General features: G+C 39.1%; 1 protein-coding gene across 2 annotated transcripts in view; it reads right to left on the bottom strand.

The window, feature by feature from the left end:
- RELN (reelin) overlaps positions 1 to 23,860 on the bottom strand; it is a 633,193-nt gene that overhangs the window by 151,763 nt on the left and 457,570 nt on the right. For both annotated transcript variants that reach the window (XM_006882611.1, XM_006882610.1), the window contains exons 21-25: positions 23,449 to 23,641; positions 22,629 to 22,741; positions 10,012 to 10,149; positions 8,983 to 9,169; positions 742 to 947 (exon numbers count right to left, since the gene is read on the bottom strand). In XM_006882611.1, coding sequence (XP_006882673.1) covers positions 742 to 947; positions 8,983 to 9,169; positions 10,012 to 10,149; positions 22,629 to 22,741; positions 23,449 to 23,641 — 837 coding nt within the window. The remainder of the gene's footprint in view (positions 1 to 741; positions 948 to 8,982; positions 9,170 to 10,011; positions 10,150 to 22,628; positions 22,742 to 23,448; positions 23,642 to 23,860) is intronic.

Below are 23,860 nucleotides of genomic sequence, written 5' to 3' on the forward strand. Positions count from 1 at the left end.
TAATAATAATAATAATAATGTAGAAATATAAAGGCTATAACAAGGAATACTTCTGAGTAGATTTTAATGGTGTTTACTATATAAATGCACAATGCAAAAATAATGCATAATTGAAAATGAACTAAAATTGAAAAAGACATAAATTTTGATTGTTCAATATTAAATGTGACTCACTTTCCCAAATTCTTTAACGATAACAATAATAATATTAATTTAAGACATTTTATTCCATATATTCGCATCCATCAAAATGACAGGGAAGGGTCAATGCAAAACTGCAGAGAATCTGAGCTGCACAAACTCATCTCAGACCCTGTCTGGGACAAACCCAGTGTGTGGCTAGGTCAAGTCCATCTTAAATCCAACAGGGGAAACTATTTTGTGCATACATGGAAAACCCCACAAATGAAAAACCAGTCTATGTGGTTTTAAGCAGTGCAGTGAGCAGGGAGCAGTCATGGATTACGGAGTGTCTTTGGGAAAACAGTGGTTAATCACCTAGTTCTTCTTTCAGCCACAATTCCTGTCAAAGTCTTTTCAAACTCAAACATGAGTACAAATGCTTTTAGTTAATATACTTAGTTGAAATTAAACTCATATATCAGGCTATTCATGTCAACCATTAATGAGTTTGGCTCCTTCTACAGTTCAGAACATTCTGGAAACATCTCAACAACAATACACATAACCTACCCACTTGTGCAGAGTAGGCACCAGAAAGCCCATAGAGAGAGTAGTTACCTGGGTTTACTGAAGTCTGAGAAGTACATCTCTGCCAACAGATACCACTGGATTCCCCCGTTGTTGCTGTACTGAAGGAGGACGCCCTCCTCTCTGCTGTCAGGCTTGTTGCACGCCGCGGTCTCTCCACCTATCTGGATGTAGAACTGGACAAAGTCCACCCAAGAAGTATCCAGGTCCCAGCTCACCAACTGCCTTTTCCCAGCCTTTCCAAAGGACAGAAAAAAACACAGACTCAATGATCTTGGAGGCTCTGGCATTCTGTCGCAATTTCCTGTGTACATTCTACTGCTTTGTGGAGAAAGTTCTGTCCCTATTTTTGTTGAGAGGACAAAGTTATGCCATTTAGTTGACTTCACTTTGGTTATTGTAATGCTCCTGGACCCAAATGATTAGTCTCTGTATCACTGATACCCAGATTCACTTATGAAACCCACTGGGAACTGCTAATTAATACAAGAGAATTTTTTTTTACTAATACAAGAGAATTTGAAAGCCTTGTAACATAAAGCAAAATGAATTTTAATTAAAACAACCCCAAACTTTGCTTTGTAAAGCTCCTTCAGGTAGGATAATGAAAAAGAAAGACTATATTCTTTGAAATTCGGCAAAGCAGTTTGATTTTCAGCCCATATTTATACTGTCCTCTATGTGTGTACCTTTCCTAAGCTTTTCTTTTCCTCAAAGGCACAATATTGATGCTAGTACGTACCTCACAGAGTGTTGTGACAATTAGCTGAAACAACTTGTACCACATACCTTGCCCAGCACCTTCCTGAGAGAACGTATTTCCTAGTTCCTGACGTTCCTTTCCCACGATGAAGTGTACAACAGACAAATGGAACATAAAGTCTCTCACCATCCTAGTCTGTCAGTCTCTTTTTCCTCCTGTCAAACTAGAGTAATTACTGTCATGTCCCGTCAAGTTGGAACTGACCCACAGCTTCAGTGGGTTTCAGAGGCAGTAAATCACACGGGAGGAGACAGCCTATCTTTCCCCTGTGGAGCAGCTGATGCATCTGTTTGAACCTCTGTGCTGGCAGTACAACTCCTTACCATTAAACCACCCATTGTCATCTGGTGAGGAAGGACCATTTAATTTTTTTTAAATAAAATTTTTATTTTATACTCGTTTGCTTACAAAGTTCATAAAGATGGTTTTTCAAACTGGATCTTTCCATTACCTTTACCCACCCCTCCCTCTACCCATGTGTGCCCTTCTGTTTATCCTCCTGTCCATGCTCACCCCTCTGCTCCTACCCTACACACCCCCTCGGTCCTTTTACATGTTTTACTAGGGAAGAATAATTTTAATATCATCTCTCCTTCACGTCTCCAAACACCTACCCCTCGCTTGGCCCCCATCATCAACCACTGAACTCTCTTTATGTCTGAGTGTCAAAATTTCCTCAAAAATTTGCCTACTTTCTCTTGCTGTGTCCCTGCATGCCACAGTCCTGTTGTGAGGTATCACTTCCACATTGACAGGGCTTGTCATGTTCCTGTTGTGCTTCAATGTTTCATGCTAATGTGACTGAAAAAAAAGTTTGTTCCTGAGATTTTTTTTTCCTACTCAAACAGATTCTGCCAAAGATAATCCCCAGGCTTCCTTAATAATCTGATTTCAGAGATTTTTCAAGCATATGCACAATATAGAAAAAAGCACTTTTTACACATGTAATTCAAACCTTACTCTAATGTATTAAGCTAATTAAGAAAAGATTCCAGTTATTACAAGTTACATGAGAAGAAATATTTGGTACTAATTTAAAAAGTAATTTTTGTTGATAGATCTAAAGCTAATAAAAAGACTGCAAACATACCTGAGCATGCCAATAAAATGAGAAATAAACTTAACTGTGAGACAGTAAGGCAAGTTCTGTTTTTAACTATTAATTTAAAGAGCACACTGGAGGAGTCTCAAAAATAATATGCATTTTCAAAGAGAAATGTTTTTAATTTTTTTTTCACTGATTTAAAATACTATGAGAAACACCTGAGAGGTTACTACAATCTGCCTAGTAGTTTTATGGCGCAACATCACTATAGGAAGAGTGATTTCTGAGAAGCACAACTATAGAACCTAGCAAGTTAATTCCAATTTTGCAAACTCTGATGACAAACGTGGCATTTGGAAACAAGCCAGAAGAATACAGTGTTAAGGTGAGGAGGATTTGAAAAATCCAATTATCACAATTAGCTGGTAGGAATGATTGGTCTATTGCAAAATTCTTGTTTATCCAGGAGACTATGGTTTTTATCTTGCAGAGGTTTCTGAAGTGTTTTGCAGGATTTGTGTAGGTGATGGAAAATATCCCACCAATGCTTAATTTGGCACTGAGAGCATTATTTTGTTTTTGTTTTGTGTTTTGTAGCTAACAGCACAGATGACTGTCTTTATTTCAGTGACCTGAAATCTGGAACAGGTCTTGAAGGCAAAAAAGAAGAGACAAACAACTCATGCAAAGTTTTTGTCAGAACTTAGACATGCTTTGAAGTTTTTCTCTTGTTCCATGATCAGTATATTTACATGTGTGTGTGAAGACACACATATGCGTCTAATGTGTGTGTGCACGTGTGTCAGAGTGACAGCTGGGAATCCTCTCATCATTTCTGCAAGGTGAATAATATTACTCAAATTTTCTAAACATTCTACTTTAGAATAGTCCACTTCTTCATGATTTTTAACTCAAATAAAACAAGGTTTAAAAGGTAACGCTCTTACACTTATACCTCTAAAATACATCATGAACCTTTTACCTTTCCTTCTCTTTCTTAAAGTTGTCTTTAGTCAATCAAAATGCCACCAGAAGACAAATAATAATCATTAACTTTGAAAATGTTGCTTTTTCCAAATCTTATCTAATAAATAAACTGAACTCATTAATTCATGTATTTAACAGTCACTAGGTGCCACCTACGCCAGGTCAATCACCATATGCAGTGAAAAGAAAGATGAGAGTTCAGAGACTTGTGTTAGAGACGGGGGCAAATGTAGATAATGACAAACAATGGGCTTCACACCGAGACCTGATACCTGGAGGAGCCCCCATTTGGCTAACTGGTCATTTACTGTCTTCAATTCAGCACATGTTGACATGAGGCACACAACACGCCTTCAGGAGAGATCTGTGTTGGGTGCTGTATTGGAGCAGGGTGATGAAGGTTTACAGGGATGCAGAGAAGACAGGAGGCACTGATGAGGCAGTGAAGGACCAAGCAAGGTGGAAAAATGGAGAGAAAAAACTGAGGTGAGGAGGAAAGTTTCTGATTGGAGCAGAGGGCCATGTATGGGGAAAAAAGAAAGAAATGCTATGGTTTAGGTTGCAGGTCTGATTATCATCCTGAACATCTCTGAATATCAAAGTAACAGGATGGAAGCATATTTTTAAATAAGTAAATGGATTTATTTGGTGTGCATGATTTAAGGAAGAAAATATGAGAATGAGAGGAACAAGTTCCTCCATCCATCCATCCATCCATCCATCCATCCACCCACCCACCCACCCACAATAACAACTGTCTACTGCAAGCCATTTTAATTTCAAGACAAGCAAAATTCTCTGCCATCATAGAACAGAGAGAGGGCAGGGGTGGGTTAGATTGATGCTAATTGGCACAACAGGACTTCATGCTGGTATGGATATAAAGGGGTGTGGAGTTTGTTTTGCTTTTCCAGGAAAAAAAAAATTCTCTCTTTGGGTTATCACATTTTTACCCTTTCAATCAGGGTTGTTGTTGGGGGTTTGCCTTGCCTCTCACCTCCCTGCCGAAGAAGCAAGCACGTGGCTCTGGATGTGGCAATCAAAGTACACTTACACCTCTCAGGACACTGTGGTTGACTTATCAGAAATCTTCCTCAGGTTTTTCTCAATGGAGAAAACAACTCCAGAAGAAAAACCCCATTTCTCCCCACGCTTGAGTGCAAAATTCTGTGGCCTTGTTTCCTATCTCACAGTGACAGCTAACAGGATAAAGGATCTGTTGTCGGGGACAAAGAGTTCTAAACACATAGTCCATAGGGAGCTGTGCTGGCAGTTCAAATCCACCAGCCACTCCTAGCAAGAAAAGTTGGACAAACTCTTGTGTGATTTATAGTCTCAGAAACCTATTGGCAATGAGCTTTTCTGATCAGGGAGATAATTCAGTGGCTGGACTCTTATGCCCCAAGGCCAGTTAGCTATATGAACCAAGAACCTAGTTAGTTCCTCTCACTTAGGATTCAAAAGCAAGCAGAATAATTAAGGTAAAACAAGTTTTTAAAAAACCAAACACAATTCTTAGCAATTTTTTAACAAAAATTTAGAGAGGAAGCTGGGTATAGACAGGAAGAGAATGATTTTTTTTTTACACTCTTTAATGCTCATTTTTATATGGCAGGACATAAAATGGAAATACAGAGCTCTGGTGTGGTCCATAGGGAGTCGTGCTGTTAATCCCAAAGACCACACCTCTCTGGTGGTTCAAGTCAACCAGCAACTCCACAGGAGAAAGACGATTCTTGGAAATCCAATGGAAGGTTACCTATGAGTTTTCAACTCAATGGCAATGAGCTTTTTAAAATACATGAATATATTCAAAGATAGCCATCTAATAATTAGTCTCCTAGAATAGAATTACAACATCCAACAGTTATTTGGTTTACCAAAAACACTATTATTTAGATTTTATGTGCATCAACTCATTTAATTCTTCTAGGATTCCACATTATAGTCAAGAAACTGATAGCACTGCCACTTTTCAAGGTAAATTATTTAATAGGATTTGGAGCTCAGCTGCAAATCTAGGTTGACAGACTCAAAAGTTTCATCTTGAATAAACGGAATGTTTTTGTAGTTATGTGCCAATGAGTTGGCTATGACTCAGAGTGACCCTATGCACTGAACCCTGCTCTATCCTAAGCCACTCTCACTATCTCTGACAGATCTGCCCTCATTACTCCAGTTATTGTGTCAATCCATTTAATCTGGGGTCTTCCGAGAGGAACAAATAGAACAGTGAGATACCAGATTATGGGAAGCCAAACTTTATACTAAATATTTTATGAAAACTCTTGTTCAGGAATTGAAGGAATTACAGATTTATAAGTTAGGATTTCTCTTGTGGCAGATCACAGAAAATGAGCTGTTTGTTCCCTGAAGACAGGAGATGGCAAGGGGCCCCCTACAGAGGGAGGGTTACTTCCTGAGCTAGAGTTCACCCAGAGGCATCAAGGCAATCCTTAAGGGTAGAGCAAATTCTTGCATTTGCAAACCCCTCCCTCCTGAGTCAAAGGAAAGTTCTTCTGTCAAGAACTGCTGGCCTCTGTTTTATGCCTTCTGCTCTATCTCATTCCTGGCTGTATGTCTCATTATTAATAATTATAAAATTACTTTACCCTCGGTCTGCAACACCAGATGCTTGGTTAAAATAACTGGTGCATGTTTGTGTCCAGGTGTTTACTGGCGTAGCCAAATAATACTTGTATGTAAAGATTATTTTAAAATTGATACTTAGGGAAGGCATAATAGTACTATTTATATACAATTAAGCAGTGTATCAAGATCCATACAACATACATTGAATACTTATTGATTACTGTCACTAATAATTACAAAACTTTACTGCAATCAAGTTGATTCCTCCTAGAGCCCAAGAGACCTTAAATGAGGAATAAGAATATAACTACATCCATCCCTGATTTTCAATCATTCTCTATCTTGTTTACTTGCTGATTCTTTGTTCTGCACCTGCATCAAAACAAAACCTGTATCTATTTTTATATTTGCATATATTAACGTGTCTTGGATTTCTGCCCAGATTTTGCAACATACCAGTCATCCAGCATATAACCCACACCTGCGTACTTGTTACATGCATTGTTGTTATTGTTGAATGCTGTCAAGTTGAGCACGACTCATAGAAACCCTATGGACAAAAGGCTTGAAGCCTTTCTATAACTATCACGATTTATCAAAGTTCACAGAGTTTCCGGAGGCATGTTGTTTAGGAGGTGGATGCCACTCCTGCTTCCAAGTTACATGCTTTAGTGTGGGGCATTTCCATTTGTCCCTGAGATGGTGGCTACGGTCTCTGGGGGAAAGAAGCAGCATGAAGCACTCATGTTCTCTAAGAGAGGTGTGGTGTCAATAAACTGGATTTGGATATACTGGTCATGCTGGAGAACTGGATCTGCTCAACTCTCTCATCCCTTTGAAGGCTATATACAGAACTTAGAGGAGAGAGGGAAAAAAGAATGTCCTTCCTAGCCAGGATCAAGAGAAGAAAGGCAGGGAGATCCCCTTGTTTATCCTTAATCACTGGCCAGCGGTGTTCCCAGTGAATCAGTCTTAGAGATGTTGGCTGGCACTTTTTATCTATTTATGCTGGTGTTGATATGTGCCACCCAGTTGGAACCAACTCAAAGCTGACCTTCCAGTGGGTTTTCAGAGGCAGCAATCACACAGAAGACTACCCATCTTTCTCAGAATAGCTGGCGAATTCAAACTGCCTGCCCTGGGGTGAGCAGTGCAACTCCTTACTAGTAGGCCACCAGTGTTTCTTAAAGGACGACAAAGCTTCGTCTCACATACACAGGGCATGTCATTAAAAGGGGATATTGTTTGGGAAGGAACATTATGCTTGGAAAGGTGGAGGGTCAAATAGAGGAAGACCATCAACAAGATGAACTGACATCGTGACTGCAGCAATGGAGTCAAGTATGTCAGAGATGATGAAGACGGTGTGGTGTAGAACAGGGTTCACTGTGTTGTTTTAAGGTCACTGTGAGTCGTACTTGATTTGATGGCACATAACAACAATAATAACAATCTGTATACTTAACGTGCTGATTCCACTGCGGAAGTGGCACACTGCATGAAAAAGTTCTACCTAACAACGTGAGCAGATGCTGCGAGCAGCTACCAAGCAAATAATGAATCACAGTATCCACTGTGTACCACTGTCAGCCCGAACAGCTCTGCACACCTTTACCCCCACCAAACTCCTCCTGCCTTCAGCTGCATTCCTGAGATTTAACAAATATTTTCACAGAAGTGTCTTTTACATGTTAGGCATGGTTCTATATGATGTATGAGTATTAACTTTTTTCTTGCACATAGTAATCCTATGTGTATTAAATGAGTGTACAAAAATGTAAAAATGCTATTACAAACAAAGCTGGAATAAACATGGGAGTGCATGTATCTGCTTGGGTGAAAGTTATGGTTTCTTTAGGGTAAATTCCCAAAAGTAGAATTGCTGTGTCAAATGGTATTTCTATTTGCAACCTTTTGAGAAAGTGCCATACAGCCTTCCACAGTGGTTGTACCATTTTACCAAGTGCCCATCAACAAATGAATGGATAGAGAATCTCTGGTATATTCACACAATGGAATACTATGTAGCACTGAAAAACAAGGAACTCTTGAAATACTATGCTAAGTGGATGACCCTAGAGGACATTATGCTGAGCGAAATATCTCAATCACAAAAGGACAAATATTGCACAGGGCCTCTATTGTAAAATAGGACTGACACTGGGGTTAAGGGAAGACAGACAAGAAGGGGAGGAAATGATGTATACAGCATTGCAACAGATGAGGGAGAGAGCTGTTTAAAAGGGATATATGATTAGGCATTATTATCATGACAGGAGTCCAGAATGAAGGCTGTACAGTGAAGTGGGCTTGGGGGTAGGGACTGCATAGTAATGAAAGAGTTTTTCTTTTACTGATCAAGGAGAAAAGTGAATTGGGGGGTAGGAGGTGGGTAGGGAGAAAAGTGTAACAATGAATGACTGGAAACCCTAAGTCTCTGTAAACTTTCATTAAAATTAATTAAAAAAATGTAAAAATGAGTGTGGCTTGGTTACACTCATTTCTCCCATCTTATAGATGAGAAAGTTAAGTCACAGAGAAGTTACATAATTTACTCAAAGTACACATCTAGGCAGTAGTAGAATGAGACTGAAATAGGCAGTCTGACTGTATATTTGCTTCCTTGAACCTCTAAACACTGATCTCTTCAGCATGACTATCATGTCATTCACTTGCCCACAGTTACACATCCCTTAAAATTCCAGGTGAGAAGAGATTAACACTCATCATCCCTCAAAGACTCTTAGGATACCTGCCTGGCTCGCATTAGAGGGAATGAAATGAGACCATTTCCTATTGTACCTTTGAGTTCAGCACCACAGCCATGTCATTTAGAAAAGAACCACTGCGCTTAATTACTCTTCGTGGCTCTTCTTAGACCTACCTTGCTGAAATACAGAGATGATCCAGAAGAGATGACTCCACACCCTTCTTCCGGTTTTACGATCTCTCCTCCAATAACTTCCTGCCAGTCAGACTCCCAACCATTCTGGTTCTCAAAATCTGACATGATTGTGGAAGGGAGAGCAGCTTCGGGGTGGCATTCGGTGCCCTGGAATCCCTGGTCACACCTATGAGAGAGCAGGGCCATGTGAACAAGTCACAGACTCATCTGTTATGGTAAAGCCCATCTCACCTGTAATACTGACCATATCCCAATGCTCAGGCCTCATTACTACACTGGATTTTTTCCCCTCTACAACCTTAATCTGTGTGTAACCTATCAATAACTTTCAGTATTTCATATCACAAATAAATAGAAACTTTCCTTAAAAGAAATAATGATATAAGGGTGGAATTTAGGCATTGATAGTAAAGAAGGGTGTGGAGATGTGTGTGGGCAGGGAGGGGGTAATGAGAGTTCCTTGTAATCTTAACAAGTCACATATAAACGTTTGTCTGCTTAACCAGTATGTACCTCTGGCCACATGTTAGAGCATCTCTTTCTGATTAAATTATTTCTCCTTTGGAGTCTTTAAGCATTCGAGCATGTTTCTCTCTCATCTTCATTAGTGATAATCACCATCTCTCTGTGCATACAACACTGAACTTCTGGCAAAGTGGAGCAGGAGAATGTGTAGCAACAGCTTTGACTAGTGTTTTTGGACTGTCTCAAGGAAAGGGAAATGATAACATGACCTTCTTAGCTACTGAAGACAACTTTGGTATTAATTAATACACTCTGAGATTTAAACCCAGGAGACCTTCAGGTTATGGTGATTTAGAACAGATGACTGTGGATTTGGGGAAATCCAGAAATTTCACACCTAAGATGAGAAAAGGAGGACAGTTTTCCTATGCTATTCATTATTTATTCTATTCATATAATGCTGCCAACAACTGCTACAGGAGCATTTAGAAATCCAAGTCAGAAGAACAGAGAGTAGACCCCACGCTTCCTGGGTGCATGTACCTGCATACCCCATGGTCACACCAGCCATGCCCACTGCACATGTTTGGGCACTGCTGCCCAATGTAAATGCTGTCCAGTGCCCACTCATCTTGGGCTGTGTAATAGCTCTGGCTCCAACGGAAGCGGGTGGCACTCGACCTAGGAAAAAAGGTAAAATAATAAGAGAAGTTTTTTTAAACTGATAATCTGATGATTTCTGGAACAATTGCCAGAGTATTCATGAGATTTTCCCCCTAACTGTATCTTGATGATTTTGTATGTTAGCTAGAACAAGTGTATGTTGTTGTTGACTACCAATGAGTGAGAACCGACCCAGAGCTGACCCTCGAGAGGGTTTTCAGAGGCAGTTAATCACACAGGAGGAGACTGCCCATCCTTCACCATGGAGTAGCTGGTGGATTCGAAGCACATGCCTTTGGGATTGCAGTGCAGTTTCTTGGCACTAGGCCACCAGAGCTCCCTGAACAAGTGGATATGAGTCTTATTTAGCCTTGCTTTAGAGCAAGGTGGTGAAGTGGCTATAGAATTCTGCTGAAAATAGAAAATTCAAACATTTTAAAGTCTTAATTTGTTCTGCCAGAGAAAGATGATGTGGTAGTTGGTTTCTGGGAAGATTTTCAATTTGGAAATCCTGTGGGCGGTGTTACTTTGGACAATACCATCACTGTGTGTTGGAATTGATTTGATGGAGGTGACTGAGGGTTGTTTTTTTTTCCAGTGCAAGAGAAGGCTTGAGTTCTTGTCAAGGATTTAAAAATTGTACATATAACAAATCAAAGTGATTTTGTGATGAATTTGTTAAAAGCATGTGTGTGTGGGTCAGTTCAATCTTTTCAAACTGAGAACAAATTTACACAACATTAACGGGGAAATCTGAGTCATCCATCACAGAACAAAGATGCCAGTGCCGGCATAAAGATTAAAGTGTGCACGATTAAGACATAGTATTTTCAACTGCTACCTACGCATGTGGAATCTGGACAACGAATTAGGAAGACTTAAGAACTGATTTGAAGCACGATGTAGGTTAAGAGTAGAGAATATTCCATGGACTGCCAAAAGAATAAACTTGTCTTGGATAAAGCAGAATCAGGATGGTGAAATTGTGCCTCCTATAGTCTGGGGATGTGCTCAGGAAGGACTAGTCTTTGGAAGAAGATTCTATGCCAGGAAAAGGGAGAGAGTGAGTGAAAGTGAAGAGGATGCCCTGGCAGAAGGCCTAAAGAACTACTGCATCCATGAACTTGAACATGGCACCAAAACCACCATGAGGTATTCATGAGTCAGACGCTAGTAACTTATAACCCCGAGACTGTCAATATAGACAAGAATGCCAAAGTTGAAAAATCTTACAGATAACAAATTTTCTGAACTTTTAATTTAGGTATCAGCTATACTAATTTGCACTAAATTATTCACATTTCAATTCTATCCCCCACCGAAAAGAGAAATCTACCTATTTTGAATACGCTACAACCTTAATAAATTTCAAAGGAAAGAAAAGATACACTTTATATTGCACAGATCTTTGATGCCAGAAAAGAAATAAATATTTTAGAGATATCTGCTAAAGTGAAACTTTTCCCTCCCAGATAAAAATAAAAAGTATTAAAAGTCTTAGTAATAATTACATTAGCAAGGAAGAGAGACTTTTCAGTTATCTTTCAAAATACAACCAAAACTTTCATTTGGAAGTTGAGCTGACATGCTACAATTCTGTATTACAAGTAAGAACACCTAGATGCTTCATTCTGTTTATTATTTCTGAAACATTATATTGTTTAGGTTTTATGGATATGATCATGTGATGTGAAGAGAAAAAGTTAAACAACCCGTTAAACATAGAGAAAAACTTGGGAACACTGACCATTTAAATCACACAGAAATGCTGAAAAGGAGGTTTTTTTCTGAGAGCAATATCACTGACTAGAACAAATTAATTTTTAAAAAAAATCAGAGCATTTTTCACCTATAGGAATTTTTATGAAATACTTCAACAAACAGACGTTGCCCTGGATGTGCTCACTAAGTTGTGCCAAGAAATCTGGAGGACAACCACCTGGCTAACTGACTGGAAAAGATTGATATTTGTTCCCATTCCAAAGAAAGGTGACCCGACAGAGTGTGAAAATTATCAAACTATGTCATTGATATCACATTCAAGCAAGATTCAGCTGAAAATTATCCAAAAATGACTGGAGCAACAAGTCAACAGTGAACTAACTGCCAGATGTGCAGGCTAGGTTTAGAAGAGGCGATGGTACTAGGGATATTATAGCTAATATGAGATGGATCTTGGCAGAAAGCAGAGAATACCAGAGGAATGTCTATCTGTGATCATTGACTATGTAAAGGCTTTTGACTGTGTGGATCACAACAAACCATGGCTGACTCTGAGAAGAATGAGAATCCCAGAACATTTGATTGTGTTTATGTGAAACCTGTACTTAGACCAAGAGGCAGTTGTCAGAACAGAGGAAGGAGACACTGCAAGGTTCAAAATCTGGACTGGTGTCCTCCAGGGATGTACTGTCTCCATACTTTTTCAATCTGTATGCAGAACAGATCATCTGGGACGCTGGGCTATACAAGGAGAAATGGGGCATCAGGATCAGAGGAGAGTCATCAACCTGAGTTATGCAGATCACACAACCTGGCTTGCTGAAACTGAGGAGGACCTGAAGTTCTTGCTGCAGAAGGTCAAGGACTGCAGCCTTCAATATGGATTAAAGCTCAACATCTAGAAAACAAAGATTCTCGCCACTGGGCCGACTGGCAGCATCATTATGGATGGTGAAGAGTTTGAAATTGTTAATAGTTTTACTTTGCTTGGCTCCATAATCAATACTCTTGGTACCAGCAGCCAAGATATCAAGAGAAGAATTGAGTTGAGAAAGTCATCTGTCAGGGGCTTTTCCAGAGTACTGAAGAGCATCAGGCTGGAGACTTAAGGTGTGCCTCATCCAGGCCACAGTCTTCGCAATTGCGTGCTACATGTCAGAGAGCTGGAGAATGACTAGGGATGACAGAAGAAGAATTGTGGTGCTGGAGAAGAGTATTGAATATACCATGGACTGCTAGGAGAACAAACAGGTTTGTCCTGGGGTGAAGTCAGGCTGTTCCTTGGAAGCAAGGACTCTGCAGCTCCGTCTGACATACTTTGGGCATGTTGCAAAGATGGACCAGTCATGTTTGGGAGGGTGGAAGGACAGCTCAGGATAGGAAGACCCTCAATGAGATAGATCAATTTAGTGATTGGGGTAACGGGAGTAGGTGTGTCAGAGACAGTGAGGTTGGCACAGGATAGCGTAGGGTTTAGGGCTCTTGTACATAGGGTTGCTTTGAGTCACAAGTGACTTGGCAGCACATAAAAACAAAAACCAGGAATTTTTAGGGACTTGCAATTAGTTATTTATGCTCAAGGTGAAGAAAGGAAGAATGAATGAAAAAGAGAAAAAAATATTTACAGAATTAATGTACTTGTTCAGTTTCATTGATTAAGCCCTCCCTAAGCACACTATCCACATATGCACTTGATCTTAACAGCTTTGAATTAGCCATTAAATTCTACTGCATCAATTATCCACACGCTAAGTACTCCCTAAGTACCTAACAGACTGTTTAAATCCAGCCTAAGCCTTTATTATTTATTTTACCAATGATGTGTGGCTAATAGGTTGTGTTTTCATTCCTGGTAGGATGATTCCAGGATTCACTGAGATGGAGCTGGTAGACATGGGTGTGCTGCACACCAGTGCTCCTTGTGGCGTAAGAGACAGATGCACCTCCTTTACAACAGTTTTTATTTGTAATCAGTCATTAGTATTCCCACAGTCCTATTGAGAAATGGAAGGCTCCCTGGTGGTGCAATGGTTAAATGCTTTGCTGCTAATCAAAAGGTTGTCAGTTAGAACCCGCAAGCCTCATCAATATGGGTCTATGAGGACAACAGGCTTGGAAAATCTATTTGGCATTTGTACTCTAAAAGGGGAGCTTGGTAGTCCAGAGGGTAAGATTTTGCGCTGCTAACAGGAAGGCAGGTGGTTTGAATACAGCAGTTGCTTTGCAAAACAAAGATGTGCAATCTCCTATGCAATTTCCAGCTACTAGTCAGTTGTGACTCGATGGCACATAACAACAACACCTCTGCCCTACAGGTTGCTATGAATTGGAATACAGTTAAAGGCAATGAGTTCTTACACAATAGTTCTTTGAAAAGACTACCATGAAATTTTGTTTTGTTGTTGTGTACCATCAAGATGGAACCGAGCCATAACTGACTATCCAACAAATTGTCAGAGGCAGTAGGTGCATCTAATACTATTGGGCCATACAGAAAAGAATAAAAAGCTGTGTTATGAAAAGGGCAGTTGATGATATTATTTCAAAGACTGATTAAAATCTGAGGCACAATCATTAGATCCTCAACTCTTTTGGGAGCAGGGTCTCTCTGTCTCCATTATTTGCATCGTTGCTGTCAGGTGGTGTTGTCAGGTTCTGTAGAGTAGCTCTGACTCATGCTAACTCACAGTGCAGCACAGTGAAACCCTGCCCAATTCCGGGCCATCCTCACAAGCTCTGCCTTGCTTAGGCTCCTTGTCACTGCCTCAGTCCAACTCATTGAGGGTCTTTTCCACCTTCACTGACCCTCCACTCTTCCAGGCTTGATGTCCTTTTGCAGTGATTGGTCCCTTTTGATAATACACCCAAAGAATGTGAGACAAAGTTTCACCACTTTGCCTCTAAGGAGCCCTCTGACTTCACTCCTTCTAAGACAGATTTGTTTGTTCTTTGAAGTTTTTACAATATATTCAATATTCTTCACCAATACCATAAGTCAAAACCACGATAAAGTCTTTCATGGTTTCCCTTATTCATTGTTTATTCTTCACATGTGTGTGAAGCAAATGAAAATGCTATGACTTGGGTTATGTCACACTTTTAATCTTTAAACTTACATCCTATTTTTTAGCACTTTTAAAAGGTCCTTGGTACCATATTGTAAAAAGGGAAGGATAAATAGTAAGATACATTTAAATGTTCCAAAGAGGAAGGGCTAAATGGAAAGGGGGTGGAAAAAGGCAAAGGGTAGAAATCACTAGGATAACAGAGCTTAGTGGGAGGACTTAGGGGGAGGGAGGAAACAGGAAAGAGTCGATTGGGACTTGAGAAGACGGTATACTAATAGGCATAGGTCAGAGATCTCTGGTGGCTTCATGGTAAGGAATTGTGCTGCCAATCCAAAGGCACATGGTTCAAATCCACTAACTGCTCAGTAGAAGAGAAAGATGGACAATCTCTTCCCATCTAATTTATTGATTTACTGCCTCTGAAAACCTGCCAAGGAATCTGCTATAAGTCAATTTTAAAGGGGAGCTCTGGTGGCCTAGTGGCAAGGAGCTGCAACTACAATCCCAGAGGCTCACGGTTCGAATCCACTAGATGCTCTGCCGGGAACAGGAGGGACAATCTCCTCCTGTACCAGTCAGATCTGATTTGATAGTACACTCACACAAAAATAGGCATAGGTCAGTAGTAATTAATTACATTGGATACAGTGTAAATAAATGAAACACAATAGAAATGAATTATTGTATGAAAACCAATGAAGAAAAAAGAAGTCCTTGGCAATAGATTGCAGAAAAGCATAATAGGTGCTCAACAAAAATGTGGTAAAACAATGAGTCAAGGAGCAGATGACCAGACCAACGAAGACTGTCTGACTTCTGTAGGTAACAGAAAGAAGAATGGGATAGGTTCCATTCCCTGAGCCTCAGGACCCTGGTTCTGCCACTCACCCACATCTGTGTGACCTTCAGGAAGAAACACAAGCTCCTGGGAGCTTCAAGTTACTCACCTCTCAAATAAAGGGGCTGGGTAAACTGTTCTCTAAGGTTTCTTCAGGCTCTCAAATTTAAGGATCCTTTGGTGGTATCTTGTGTAACCCCCTAAAACCAAGCTCACCACCGTTGAGTACATTCTGACTCCTTGCTACCCCTGTAGGACAGAGTAGAACTGCCCAACTGGGTTTCCAAAGAAATAAATCTTGTCAGAAGTGGACCACCTCATCTGCTCGTCTGCCGGTTAGCAGTCAGATACTTTAACCACTATACCACCAGGGCTTTTTATATTGTCTACGGAGGCCACTTACTTCCTTTGCAGTTACATGCTTAAACTGTAGCTGTTTGAAGCTCTGATACTTTACACTAAAAAGCAGGGTTGTGGTTTTTTTCATGAAGCATTTCCAAATTTCCCAACTAGTTATGTTTCTAAATAGCCACAAGCTAAATTCTTCTAAATAAATTGATCCTTATATGCAACTTCTTAACTATTGAAAAATATTTTTTCCAAAGACTGTGAAATGGATCATTGTGTTTTAAAGTATAGCCTATAGCTTAATGTGCTGGATAGAAGGAACAGGAGGTTGAACACGTGGCTACGTTTTAGTGAGACTATCAGTCACGAGGGTCTTCTCCAGCTGGTCAGACATGAGAACTAACACAAGATTTGACCTCTCTCATCTGCAGCTACATCACTGCTTACTGCTGCCCTCAATACAAGTATTTAATTTGCCAACTTTCTTTCTCTCTGCCTTAAAACTACGCACTTTGGAAGAAATTCACATCTACTGTGATTGAGCCTGAGAGTGGAGGTACTGTTCCTTGGCGTGGATCCTGAAATGGAGTGACTTGAATTTAAAATACAAACTTTATGGAATTCCAAAGGCAACAAAACTTAACAGTCTTTATTTTAATTCCGCCCTCTCCCCTCTCTTCTCCCCATCTATATTTCAAGAGGGAAATAAAGTGGCTCTGAGTCATCTCCTGATAGTTAGATAACTTGAGTAACCAAGGTAAATGAAGGCTGACAAAAATTGTATTTTCCACCTTCAGAGTTACTGTAATTACATTTACCCAATTATTCTGAAACTCATTCAGTCATTAGGTGTTGATTTGTTTATGAAGTCAGCAACTGACAGCTGTTTGGGTCTCATTAGGCCCTGTTCTTATGTAAATGCCTCTCATAAAAGTGAAATTAATTTTCATTGGGTAACAAACACTCAGTTCATATACAATATAATTTCCCAGAGCAGGTGCATCCATTCAGTATTTCCACACTAAGTTGTCCTAGCTAGTGCAGTTTCCAAAGTTAACACACCTTCTTTGGTAATGCGGTCTAGTTGCATATGTCTGAACAAAACAACTCAGAAATTAGAAAAGTTCTTCCAAAAAAGTATACAGCATCAAAGTTGCACCTCCGTTTCACAATCCTTGACAAAAACATGTAATTTGCAAAAGTTTGAAATTAACATGATTAAGTCACCAAGAATGCTAAAGAGAATGCATTTACTACTCTATCCTTAGAGACAGTATTCTAGGCACTAGAAATTAAAATGTAACATATCTTTGAAATATAACAATAACGTTTATTTTATGTATTAGTCAGTAGGAAAGTTAAAATTAATTCCCACTGGGTTGTTTTTAAGAAAATATTTTTCACTTTTTTCCCCCAACTCTGAAGGAAATTTGAAAAAGTAGAATTACATTTTTAAACTTATGAGAAACTTACACAGAGAAAAAAATAACCTAGATGATTTTCTTCCTGTTTGTAAAAGAGATCTTTTGTATGTAGTAAAATATCTCTTCAGTTTATTTAGAATTAAGACTTAAAATTCAATTTAACTCCTTAACAAACATCCTTACTATGTGAAGGCATTATGTTGGAGCTAGAGAGTTTAAGGGGTAATATATTTCCTCTGAAATGTGTACTGAAAGCTGGCATTTTGTGATTATATTCAAACTTTAGTTTGGTTATCTTTTGAACTAAGAAATGACTGCAATAAGAATTTGGGCCCAAAACAATCTGCAAGTTTCTTGTTTAGAGTTTTTTGTTTGTTTGGTTGGGTTTGGGTGGTTTTTTGTTTTTGTTTTTGTTTTTGGCCAAGTATGTCAGGAGCTCTTGAGTTAACCTAAATGTTGTGCCTCCCTTGCTGCTCAAGTCCATCAGCGACCTTGAGGGATAAAGATAGGCAATCTCCTGCATATAATTCACCGCCTTGCAGCCCAATGGAAGGGCAGCTCCAAGTTTTTTAGATTGATAATAAAAATTGTAGTTAGGAAGTTTTAGGGGGTGAAAAAATATCTTTAGAAAAAATGATGAATATTTACCTTAATATAATAATTTTTAAGTGGTACATCACATATTTATGAATACAAGTCCATGATTTTTTAAAAACGAGATAAAATTTATGTAAAGGAGAAATAATGAAGAAAAAACTCTGTAGCTTTGTACCAATATGGCAAGAATTTAAATTGTTTAATGTGTTGCTTTTCATAATCTTGTATGTGCAAGAAGGTAAGTAAAATAAAATCAAGGTCCTGATTATATTCTCAGCCATAGTTGTAAAAAGGAGAATGTTAGAGGAAGTAGCAACTTGCTACACAAAGCATTAATACAATACCTAGGAAATGACTCACAGTTGGATATAAAAGGTATCAGAGGAAATACAATTTCAAGCATTTTATTCTGAGATGAACAATGCACCTTAAAAGTGCCAAGGAAGAATGCTTAAATCAGCAATTCAGTCTCTATTAATTCTAAAAACCTCATTGCCATTGAGTTGGAAGTGACACTTAATAGCTGACTCTCCAGCAGATTTTCAGAGGCTATAAATAGCATGGGAGACTGCCCACCTTCACTTGTGGAGCTGCCAGTGGATTCGAACCACCAGAGATACACAGACTTTGGGTTAACAGAGCAATTCCCTATGATACGAACACTCATAATTTCCATTAAAGGAGTTATAAAAATTATCGGTTAACTATTCAATTGTTTTAGTATAGTCTAGTACATTAAACAATTTACTAAATAATATACTAATTATATATGTTGTTATGGTACACCATAGTGTTGGAACTCAGACATGGCTGACCCTCCAGCAGGTTTTCAGAGGCAGTTAATCGCACAGGAGATTGCCCATCCTTCTCCCACAGAGCAGCTGGTGGCCTTGAACCGCATACCTTCAGGATTGCAGTACAGCTTCTTTCCACTAAGCCATTAGAGTTCCCTATTTATTAATTATATATACAAAATAAAATAATAAAAGAATGACTTCTGTAATGATGTTCTTTTTCACAAAAAGGCACTTGGAAGGCAAATGATATAAAATTATATCTTTTGTGGGTTTTAATTTTTCCTGCACAAATTGCAGAATCAGAATTCTTGAATTTTTAGACTTATTATTTAAACCTCTTCACTACCTTTATAAGGAAATAAGCTGAGGAAGCTGTAAACGGCTAAAATCTTGTTGTTAATGAATCATTGTTAGGTTACACTGGTGGTTTAGTTTTGGTGGTCAACAGTCTTGACACCAGCAGCCAGGAAATTAAAAGGTGCATTGCCATGGGAAAGTCTGCTGTTAGGGACCTCTCCAAAGTACTGAAGAGCAATGGTGTCTCTCTGGAGACTAAGGTGCATCTGATACAGGCCATGGTCTTTGCAATCACCTGTTATGCATCAGAGAGTTGGACAATGACCAAGGAGGATAGAAGGAGAATTGATGCCTTTGAGCTGTGGTGCTGGAGAAGAGTATTGAGAATACCATGGACTGCTAGGAAAACAAACAGATTTGTCCTGCAAAGGGTTAAACTGGGTGGCTCCTTGGAGGCAAGGATTCTGAGGCTCCGTCTAACATACTTTGGGCATGTTGTGAGGAGAGACCGGTCCTTAGAGAGGGACATCATGCTTGGGAGGGTGGAGGGACAGCGCAGGAGAGGAAGGCCCTCTATAAGGTGGATTGATTCAGTGACTGGGATAATTGGGAAGGGAGTGTCAGAGACCGTGCGACTGGCACAGGACAGAGAGGAGTTTAGGGCTGTTGTACATAGGGTCGCTATGAGTCGCAAGCGACTCGATGGCACATAACAACAACAGTGGTAAGGAGCTGAGCTGCTGATCCAAAGGCAGGCAGTTCAGATCCAGCAGCTCCTTTGGGGGAAAAAGATGGGTGGTAATCACCTGCTACGTGATTTACAGCCTCTGAAGACCTGCTGGAGGGTCAACTATGAGACAGCTTCGACTCGGTGGCGCCTTATAATAGGTTACAGTGACATTTCAGCCTTCTAATTTCTAGTCCAAGCTCTTTCTTGGGTAAGCTCATTTTGTTCCTGAACTTTAACTACTACTCATCTCTCTAAACTCAAGTTTCAAAGTTCATCTGTTCTCCTGACATTTCTACTTGGCTAGAAAAATTATCTCAAATTTCACATTACAAAAATGGAGCTCCTCATTTCCTGCTCCCCAGGTCCACTCCTCCTCAAGTCTTCCCTATCCCAATCAATCCGACCAGTTTCTTAAGCCCAGAATATAGAAATCATTTTTGATACATCTCTTTTTTTCTGCAGACCACATTTACTCTTGGAGGAAAATTCCACGTGACCTGATTGCCCTTGCCATACCCAAGTCACCAGCATCTACTGCCTGGACTATGGCTCTAGCCTCCTCACTGGTCCTCCGGCTGTCACTGTCCCCTTTAAAGTCTGTTCTACATGTGGTGGCCAAAGCAATCAATTCAATGCAAAACAAGATCATATTTGGGGGGAAAAAGTAAAACACCTTTCTCTTTCATATTATAAAAGATTTAATTTTCTCCCTAGTTAAATAGGTCTTTGCTTTCTGGGGAATTTTTTTTTTTAATAACTGAAAAAAAATGCAAAGGAAAAAAGGGTATTCATTAAGAATTTGACCTAAAAAGTAGGGCTTTGCAGTAAGATACCAGCCTTGAACACAAACCTATCTTGAGATAGGATTTTTAAAAGTCTATAATTTAAAATATAAATTCTCTTTCGTATTTGCCAGTGGCAAATTTTCCCAAATAAAGAAAAAGCTTGGCAAGGAGCACGTCAAAAGAAGTTGTAAAAGTTTTGAAAACAAATTTATATAATTTTGTTAACGTTTTTAATGTTCTTTTAAAAATTTTCATTTATAACAGACACATAGATCAATGGAATAGAATTGAGAACCTGGAGATCACCCCCTCTATGGTCAACTGATTTTTGACAAGGAGATGAAATCAGTTAAGTGGGGAAACGACAGCCTTTTTTTTTTTAACAGCCTTTTAAACAAATGGTGTTGGCAAAATTGGAAAAGTATCTGCAAAAGACTCAAGCAAGATCCACACCTCACTCCATACACAAAAACCAACTCAAGGTGGATCATGGAGCTAGGACTAAAACCAAGGACTATAAACTTCATTAAAGAAAAGCTTGGAGGAATGCTAGAAGTCCTAATCCACCAGACAAACAGTCTTCCAAGTATCCTGAAAAACCTACAACCAGGAGAAGATAAAATAGATGAATGGGATCTTTTAAGAATCAAATCCCTATGCACATCCAAAAACTTCTCCAACAGGGTAAAAAGGGAAGCCACAGACTGGGAAAAAGTATTTGGTAATGACCTATTAGATAAGGGACTTATATGCAGAATTTATAAAATACTTGAGCACCACAACAAGATAAAGATAAATAATCCAATAAAAAAATGGGCACAGGATATGAACAGACACTTCTCCAAAGAGGACATTCAGATGGCTAACAAGCACATGAAGAAATGTTCAAAATCCCTAGCTCTAAGAGAGATGCAAACCAAAACAACTCTGAAATACCATCTCACCCCAGTCAGAATAGCAAAATTTAACAGAACAGCAAGCAACAAATGTTGGCGAGGTTGTGGAGATATTGGAACCCTTATTCACTGTTGGTGGGAGTGTAAAATGGTGCAACCACTGTGGAAGGTGGTATGGCGCTTTCTCAAAAAAGTTGCAAATAGAGATACCATTTAACCCAGCAATTCCACTACTGGGAATATACTGCAAAGAGACCATAACTGACATCCAAGCAGATATATGCACATCCACGTTTATTGCAGCTTTGTTCACAAAAGCAAGGAGTTGGAAACAACCCAGGTGCCCATCAACAAAGTAATGGCTAGAGAAGCTGTGGTATATTCACACAATGGAATGCTATGCTGCATTGAAAAACAAGGAACTCATGCAATATTATTCAAAATGGGTGACCCTGGAGGACATTATGCTGAGTGAAGTATCTCAGTCACAAAAGGACAAATACTGCATGATGCCAATGTTGTAAAACAGGACTGACCTTGGGGTTGGGGGAAGACTGAGAAAGATGGGTTCAGTAATGTATACTGCATTGAAACAGATGAGGGAGAAAATGGTTTAAAGGGATATGTGATTAGGTATTTTTGTCATGACAGGAGTCCACAGCTAAGGCTGCATAGTGGAGTGGACCTGGGGGGAGGGATTGTAAAACAATGAAAGAAATTTTCCTTTACTTTTCCAAGAGGGTAGTGTACTAGGGGGGAGAGTTGGGAGGGGAGAAAAGTGCAACAATGAATGAATGGAAATTCAGTCTCTGTAAATTTTCATGGAAATTAATAATAAATTTTAAAAACCCTCATTTATAAAAGATACAGGTATTTTGATTAAAAAGAAAATAATAAACATTTTGCCATTATATGCAACTCTTCTTCACATTCAAACCACAGAATTAGAGACAGGAAGACATGGCATGTACATATGTGAAAATGCTGTATCTCACCATGTTTTCTGGGGAAGCAGGACTGTCACTCTCCTCCACTGTGTGAACTCACTGGCATGGTAAATACTCGCTGAGGTAAATTCCTGACAACTCGGCATACTTGGCAGGCATTCCTACAAGAGAGGCAGGCAAAAATCAAGCTCAGCTTCTTTTTCCTGGGAACAAATCTTTTTGCCTCACCACTCCAAGTGAAAAGTAGAGAAATCTACGTCATAATTTCAACCACTCAGCATGAAAGCAGTCCATGATTTTTCCTTTCATGAAGCTACAATATTTGGAAAATAATTGCAAGCAGCATGCCAGGATGAAATGAAGTATCTCTTAATTCTCACACGTGAAAACAGAAATGGAGTATGGGGTCATTTTTGACCTGTTTTTTGTAATACTGTTATTTATTAAAATGGTTCTATCACTATGGTATTTAGGAATTTAGTGTAATGTCAGATTATTGGTAAATATACACTTTACATTACAAGAAATGAGTCTATGCATGTTTTTCTAATGTTTCGTAAGACAAGACAACCTACATATTCATAACATGGTCTACCAGTATAGGGAAGGAAGAAAATCACAGAGACATTTATAAAGGAAGATGGTCAGAGGAAGTAACATTCAAAGTAAGATCCTAGAGTATCTAATCCTGAAGCTTTTCTATTTTTTTATGTTTAAAATGTGGCACTCTGTTCCTGATTTTACTTAGATGTCAACTGTAAGTTAAAAATAATTCCACTTTTTTCCCCACCAAGTTTAAACTTTTACAGCAGTAATTTCTTGACTTCCTTTGTAAAAAAAAAAAAAAAAGGATTGAGGAGGAACTTACTTCCTGGACAAGGTGCCACGTGAGCCCGTGGTTGGTTGAGTACTCCAGTTTCACCTGGTTGTCCATGTGTGGAGTGTATTTCTGGCCACAGCCCATCACCAAACTGAACTGAATCATATAGGAGGCTCCGATCTGCATTGACTGTGTTTCCACATAGCGCATGCTTGAGGCGAGCTTAGAATCTCCTGTAAAACTGGAAGAGACCCAGCGGTGGAAATTAAAAAAAAATGCATGAGAACAATGGATCAGGTTCAAAGTCAGGTTTTCATTTTATACATACCCTGAAACAGATTATTTGTTTACACTTTTCTGAATTATAAGGATGGAGTTATGTCAATCTAACAAACAAAATTTTTAAAAATTGTCTATTGGAGAAGAATTAATTTTTTTATTTTTTAATTTCAATGAACAT

This window comes from Elephantulus edwardii, unplaced genomic scaffold (genome assembly GCF_000299155.1).
Source record: "Elephantulus edwardii isolate Elephantulus edwardi_28Jun2011 unplaced genomic scaffold, EleEdw1.0 scaffold00022, whole genome shotgun sequence".
NCBI classification, from domain to species: Eukaryota; Metazoa; Chordata; class Mammalia; order Macroscelidea; family Macroscelididae; genus Elephantulus; species Elephantulus edwardii.